This window comes from Ursus arctos, unplaced genomic scaffold (genome assembly GCF_023065955.2).
Source record: "Ursus arctos isolate Adak ecotype North America unplaced genomic scaffold, UrsArc2.0 scaffold_4, whole genome shotgun sequence".
Taxonomy (NCBI): Eukaryota; Metazoa; Chordata; class Mammalia; order Carnivora; family Ursidae; genus Ursus; species Ursus arctos.
In genome coordinates, this window is record NW_026623056.1 from 64806973 (window position 1) to 64815010 (window position 8038).

Below are 8038 nucleotides of genomic sequence, written 5' to 3' on the forward strand. Positions count from 1 at the left end.
CAGTTTCTTTTTAGATCTAGAGGAAATATTCATCTGCAGATATCCAGGTAAGAAATTTATATGGCAAACATGTTGTTAGGAAATAAGAACTATTTATCCAGGTAAGATACATATTGCATAGTATTGTATTACAGTAGGTTATAAAAACCAGTAAGGTGACAGAGTTATAGGGATTTGAATGAGGGTGCTTAGCCTGTGTTATCGGCCACCCTAGTAATCACTGGGGTTAATCTGACTGATTTGACCAAATATCTTCCACCTTCTTTCTTCTGACGTGGGAACCTGATCCTTGACTCTAACCTTCCCTGATGGAGGAGAACACTTCTTGAGTCAAATAGATACTCCTTTGTTGGAATTTATAGATAATGATACGAGATAGAATTGGCAGTATATCATATCATATCATAAAACCACCTCCTATTTCTAAGACCCTGTTTTCTCCAGTTAATAATAATAATAATAATAATAATAATAATAATAAAGTTGAGGGCAAACTTCTTACAAATATATTTAATCCCAAGTAGATTGTTAAATGAATGTTAAACTGAACTTTTAAAACTAGAAGATGAAACATTTTAAGGAATGATGTCTAATTGAGTTCTGTGTAATACCCAAAGCATTTTGATTTTGACATTTGGAATAAGAAGACTTTCTTCCTACAGTTGTTACGAGAAGTTGTTTTATAAGTTCTTCTGTTTATTTGTGTTTTTTTTTTTTTTAAGTAAGAGAACCTTTCTCGGGGACAAAAAGTCATCATACAAAACTCTAATACTTAAAACCAATAAAATTTGAACTGCAATGTTGAGTTGGGGCTGGGGGGAGTAGAGAAATCCACTTTATACTGCTCCTCTCTCCCCTACACCACACACCCCAATACCCAGACATCGCACAGAACACAGTTTGTTAGACACAGAGAACTATTGGATTTTCTATCAAAACCAACTAACAACAAATGAATGAGTTGCCATGAGCACTTTCTAACATATGCCAGGGAATGAATGAAGAAATACCAACTGTAAGGTTGAAAACATATAAATCAACAAAATTCTAAAACTGCACTCTAAGCTTTATTTTCAAATTTAACAAACACTTTTCTCTTACAGGAAACTGAAAGCTGAAGACAACCAGAGAGGCTTGTGAGATCTAATGTGAAAATTATCACTCAAGATGCCTCATGTCTGATGACACATGACGCCAGATAAAATGTTCAGTGCAATCGGAGTGTAAAAATTGTCATTTTTATTCCTCTTATTGGAATACCATTTTTAAAAATTTTATTGGAGTTTTATTGTTGTTGTTTGCTCCTTATCCCTAATGAAGAACGTCCCTATTCCCCTCGCTGTTGGAACAAACCATTACACCTTACTTCCAGCAAGGGAAGTACTTGACTTCTTGCTTCAGTCATCAGCCAGCAAGAGAGAATGACACAGTTCCTTTGCATTTTGCCCCTGAGATATGGCATTGCACTGCTTATATACCAAGCCAATTTTCAGCAAAGTTTTGATCAAAGATACAAAATTGATTAATCAACCTCATGCCAAGGGCTCTCAAGATATAATCTTTCTATAACCAACTGCTAATGCAAATTAAAACATACTTCATTTTAACATGATTTTTCAAATCAGTCTTTCATACCACCCTCTGCTGGGAGAAAATAAAATATAACAAATGCAGAACAACACAAATCAATTTGAATGGGGTAGAAACATTGTAAATATATGCTCTTTGCAACCCCTGGTGGTACTTTATTTTGTCTTCATTTCAATCATTGAAGTATATTCTTCTTGGAAATATACTTTTGGATAAGTAGAGGTAAGCCAGTTGGATCTCTGGTTGTCTAGTCATTGTCATAAGTAAGCCTAGCAAAAAAACGTGTTCTATTTTTCAATCAAATGCAATTATAAATGCATATTACAAACAAATGGATGTTTTTAATGACCAATTGAATAAGGACATCCCTATCTTAACTGGCCTAAATTTCTTCTGGTAGTGTCAGTTCAACTTTCAGAAGTGCCACTTAAGAAAGTTTGATTTTTGTTTTTGTAATGCACTGTTTTTAATCTTTTTTTTTTTTTTTTTGGTTTTAAAAGCACAATCACTAAACTTTATTTGTAAACCATTGTAACTATTAACCTTTTTTGTCTTATTGAAAAAAAAAATGTTGAGAAGCGTTTTTAACCTGTTTTGTTTATGCTCTATGTTTGTATTTGGGATATTTGAATGATGACAGATGGTGAAGTAATGTGCGTACTTTATTGTGGGCCATGAACCCAATGGTTCTTACTTTTCCTGGACTTAAAGAAAAAAGGTTTAAGTTTGTTGTGGCCAATGTTGAAACTTATAAGATTTTCTTATAAGCTCAAAGAGAGGCATTACGTGCTTTGAATTGCCAAATGATGCCCTCTGACTGTAGATTTTTATGATCCTTTTTTGTCGTTATATGAATTTCATTGACTTGATAATTGGTGCTATTTGAGGAAAAAAAATGTACATGTATTCATGCACAGGTATCAGGCCTGACCCCCCCGGAAAACAAAGCCAAACAAAACTGAACCACAAAAAAAAAGCTGGTGTTCACCAAAAACTAAATGTGTTCACTTAGATAATTTGAAAGTTACATAGAAAGGGTATGCAGTACTAAGGGAACAATCCATGTGATTAATGTTTTCATTATGTTCATGTAAGAAACCTCTTATTTTTAGCCATAATTTTGCATACTGAAAACCAATAATCAGAAAAGTAATTTTGTCACATTATTTATTAAAAATGTTCTCAAATACATCATTCTTTCTTGTGTTGATTTCTCTTTTTTTTTTCATTGTGTGATCAGATTTATTCCATTTAATCACAAAGTTGTGCTGTCTTAACATTTCACCACTATATTATCAGCTGAGTGAAAATTTTAAACAACCAGGATTTACTTAGAAGGAAAAATTCTCATTTTACTCTATGGAAATTGAAGATATAAGGTCAATCAAAACCTAGAAGTCATTTGATCATAGAATACCATTTTAATATTAAGGAAGCTCTAAAATGTTTATTTGTGTGTATCTGAATTTCAAGTAACCTATTTCTGACATAGTTAGGATTCAGGTATGATAAATAATTTGTAAAGTTTGGACCACTTAAGTTCCATCAGAAAGAAAATTATATTACCCAAAATATTTGTTAGTAACTATCTGCTTTCTTGTTTACAAATTCATGTGAAATTTTAACAGTTCTATACCTATCATATACTGGGTGGAACATTGGTGTTTATTAGATTAAGGTCACCATATTCAAATATTAACTTTGGATGGATGAGGTGAGTAATAGAATCTAGGGAAGGTTTTTTTCCTATGATAACTATATATATATAGAGAGAGAGAGAGTTAAATTTTGTGTTGATCACGATTTTCAAAACTGGGAAATTTTGGACAAAGACAAAGAAGGGGATGTATTTTGAAGGTTAATTTTACAAAAATGAAGTAATCACCAGCATCTATTTGGGTCCATAGGTCAAGAAGTCACTTTCCAACTATTTCAAGGGAAACATTGGAGAAACATGTTTCATGGCTTAATTTTTCTCTTCCCTGGTTGAGGTGACTGTAAGTTAGTCCCTATTTATTTATATCATGTGATATACATATCAGAGGGCCTGGGTTTGAGTCCAGTTTTGTCACGAGGTCTGTTTCCCCGGATATATTATTTAACCTCTTAAGTCTCAGGTTTCTCCACCTGTGAATTCAGTAATGCCTACCTCATGGAGCTGTTGTCATGATTTAGTGAGTTAATGTATATGACATGGACTCTGTAAACCCTCAAACAATATAAGGTATTGTATTTATAGACTGAAATTCATGCACACATTCTGTCCTCACTTATCACATGTAGTTTGTTCCTAAAACCTTGCAGAGTTAAAAACCTATCCAAGTATAAGTGTGGTGCGGGGATGGGGGTGGTTCCATTTCCGGTGAGCAAAATTCACTGTGAAATTCCTAATCGTGGAATAAATTCTTGGAGTTTTTGTTTGTTTCCTTGCTTCTGAATTTCTGAGGGCCACACAGTGGCTGGTGATGTGGCGTTTTCAGTACATCTGTCATAATTCAGGTGTGCAAGAATGTCGCTTAACTTCAGAATAACTATTTACTGTGTTTGGGGCTGCTGTTCTGCTTAGTGGCAGAGAATATCATTTTCAATCTAGATGAGCTCAATCATATCAGACTTTCGTGGTCATTTCAGATATAAAGTCTGGATTTTCTCTTCCCTGCCCTCTCTACAGGGTGGCATCAAGAGTCCAGAGGCTGTCTCCTTGTGTTGAAAGTGTGTGTGTGTTGAAGGGAAGGGTGGCAGTAGGGACTTTTGACATTTTGCTGTTGTCGAAGTTTCCAATGGTCTTCATTTCTCAGAACCTTTATGCTGCAATGTTCCTTATTCATTGACACTCTCCTGATACTTCTAAGCTCTGTGATTTAGCTTGGGTGCAGGGAGCAGGGAATGGGACTGTCATATGCTCTTCCATATCATGCTGAAGCTCTGGAGACTTGAGTATGAAGCCCCTTCCTTGGGCCTCGCAAGATACTACTATGTCTCTTTAACTGCTTACCATTTAGGCTGTGTGGGGGCTGGGGGGCTGGCTACTCCTGAAGTTTAAATTAGACTTGGTTCTGGATCCTGACTATCTGTACTTGAATCCTGGCTCCGGGAATTACTAGCTGTGTAGCCAGGGGAAAATTACTTAGTGAATCTGTCTTAATCTTTGAGTGATGTATTAAGAATACCCACTTTGCAAGGTTGTTTGGATTAAATGAATTCATATGTGCAAAGTACATAGCAAATGCTCAAGTATTTATTGGGTCATACCTCCTCCCTCTCTGGTTTTGAACTAGAAAGTGCTGCATAGGTTGCTCTACTTTCACACTCCTAAAACTCTACTTGACCAGGAGATAGGCGGGCACAAGAATCAGAAACCATATCTAATCACACACTCACTATATCTAATGTTCTCACCTCATGTTTAACTTCTCTCTTCTCAGTAAGATGGAACATGAAGAAGAGGAAGAGGATGAGGAGGAGAGAGAAAGAGAAAAGGGAAGAGAGAGACTATCATGTATATTGCTTGCATCCCTAGTCTTTTGTTTGCAAGACCTTAGTTCTTGCAACTCAGCCTTCATTCTGCTACAGATTTCAAGAATCTATTTTGAAATCCCAAAGGGAATGTTGAATTGCTTTTCTATGGTAACCATTCCTTTGCATTTCTCTGGTAACCATCTGAGGGCAGTGTACATAGAAAGCCCTCTCATCTGCTGGAAGTAGGAAGTGGGATGGTAGAGCAGGAAATAGCTTGTAGCAGGTGCAATGTCTGTTAATATTTCAATATACGATCTTGCTACAAAAGGATAAAATTAAACATTAAAAAGAGGTTACTCTTTAAAAATAGAAATATCTTTTCTCGAATTCTAGTTTTCTCAGCTTATGTCAAGAGAATTTAGCAGAAATTTAAAAGAAAAAAACCTAGGGAGTTGGCACCAGACCAAACTAAATATTGAGCATGAGAGTATAAAGATTACTTTAGTGTTAACAAGTTTTAAAGACCTTTTTTTCCTAGAAAACTATGGGCATTGACATTTTCTTTTCATAAAAGAGTCTGTCGCAGGACTCCCAACCAAGAACCTTAAGGACCTTCTGTTTTTGGATCCCAAAAATTGGTTCCTGTTTTGGTATTGATGCTCAAGGTTTTTCCCACATGTGAACACACCCCAACCGTAGAATCCAGTGTCTGCTCATTAAGGTTAAATTTTGTCTGTAACACATCAAATGACTGCCATCTCTACCCCAAATATATCATTCTCATCAGCAGTTATATTTTTATTTCCTCATTTTTATAAAATGACCAAAAAATGAAATAGAAAATGCTGCAGAGACAAGTGACAACGATGCCAAAACCGAGTTGTTGTTTGCTTCACCCGCATGTGCTTCCACTGTAACATGTGGAATTTAGTGGCTTAAACAAATGAATACCCAATGAACAAAAATGTAGACTATGTTGGAAATGGAATGTAAGAAATTCTAGATCTTGGGCTTAAAAATAAATATTTACTCACATGAGGATTATGAATACATGAAGTTATTTTGAGTTAGCAAGTTGGTTTTTAACCAAATGCCCAACCTTTTTTTTTTAGATGTATCAGGGTGTATGAGAAAACAAATGTTGCTTTATTTTTCAAAGAGTAGATAATCTTTTGTCCTTAAAATTTCTTGTCATTCTTAAGAACACACTAGACTAATTAGCACTTTAGGTGCTATTAGTTTAGAAAGTTGAATTCTTTGTCTTTCTCTTTCCCTTATTCCCTGTTTTGAATACTACTGAGAGAGAGGACAACAAATGAGTATTTTAAAAAATATATTTTCGAAGATACTTGTTCTCTAGAGGCTCTAAACCTGGGTTTCCCAAAGTGATGTCCGTGAACATCTGTCTTGTAGTTATAAATATAAATTCCTGATTCCTGTCCTGATCCAGCTGAATCAGAATCCCAGGAGGCAAGGCCTAATAATTTGCATTTTGGAGACAATCCCAGGTAATTCTATGTTTAAAAAAAATAAAGTTCGAAAACCACTCCCTTAACAAATTAATATATGGTTCATAGTGATGTACCTGAAACTGGAGTGAACCTTTGAGTTGGCAGTGTCTTGCGATCACTTTCAGCCAGGCAAGAGTCGTGATGTTGTTTTGATTGTCTGCTATTAAAAAACAGGTCTCATATAAACAGAAAGTAAGCATTTGTCAAATTTTATTTACCTCAATAACAAGGGACCCAGCAGGGAGATAAAGAGCATTTGAAGAACAGTTGTGGAAGGAACAAATATGATTGCTAAGTTAGTTAACTTTCTACAGGGCAGTGCAAGCAAACATTAATATTTCTGCTGAACTAGAGAATCATGACGCCTGTCTTTCTCTTTAGATCAAATACTCACTAACCTTCAAAGCTGCATAAAATCTGCACCTAATTATTTGCGATTAGTCAAAAATGTACTTTGGTAATTTGCATTCCCCCAAAAGAATCAGTGAGGGTCAAACAGTGACTTGGTCTTGTTTGTTTCCCCAGAGGCAGAATCTGAAACAAAGACATGCGTGCAAATAATTTATTTGGGAGGTGATCCCAGGAAGTGAGTTGGAGAGCGTGAGGGGAATGGGAGGGGATGTCAACAGGTACTTTAAAGTTGGTGAAGGTGCCTCCAGTGGGGACTCTCCTGGCTCCTCTGAGAAGCATACGGAATACCTCCCTGAGTCCTTCCCCAAAGGACAGGGGCCTGGAACATTATCAGTTTACTCCTACTTCCGCATTGGTTGAAAGCTGTGGGTAGGGTAGGGGTGGGGTAGGTGCGGGATTTCTCTCTCAGGCCCTGGTGAGAATAGAAGAGCCTGAGGCAGAGAGTGGACATGCTTACAGCAGGTGTCTGAGATGAGAAGGTGCCAAGAAGAGGTAAGTCTGATCTCAAAGGGCGTTGTCTGCCACCACAGAGCCCTCAAAGCCATATACTATAAGCAGGATTATGGGGAGATGCTTTAGCATGGTATCAAGAATCAATCATCAGACTACCTTTTTCAAATTTAAGATAGATTTCCTTTCACGCCTGCACGGACGAAATTAGTCATGTGTATTCATATCACTATCACACTGGTGGGATTCTTGCCAGTTATCAATTGTTGGTACTATGTGTGTTGAGTTTAACTGCCATTTAACGTATTTTGAAAATATTTATACCATCAGCGTTGAAGCAACACCAAAGCAAAAAAGATACAGAAATAGCAGCTTGGTGTGAGTCGGATCATTAGAATAACTACAATCATGGATTTTCTAGCAGAGCAATAAGCTTTATAGTACCTATGAAAGAAAAGTATCTCTAATTAAATAATTAAGGTTGTGCTTTATAACACGCACACACAAACAATGCAAACGAGTGCTGGAAAAATTATCAAATCCCTCAGAAGAACATGAAAGAAATTCCAAGCAAACTTGAGGATGGTGCCGCCCATTTTGTGTCCTGCAAGACTCTT

General features: G+C 36.3%; 1 protein-coding gene across 1 annotated transcript in view; it reads left to right on the top strand.

The window, feature by feature from the left end:
* ROBO1 (roundabout guidance receptor 1) overlaps window positions 1-2781 on the top strand; it is a 763832-nt gene extending 761051 nt beyond the window's left edge. The window contains exon 31 of the mRNA XM_057306889.1: window positions 1104-2781. Coding sequence (XP_057162872.1) covers window positions 1104-1118 — 15 coding nt within the window. The 3' untranslated portion in view covers window positions 1119-2781. The remainder of the gene's footprint in view (window positions 1-1103) is intronic.
* The last annotated feature ends 5257 nt before the right edge of the window (window positions 2782-8038 follow it).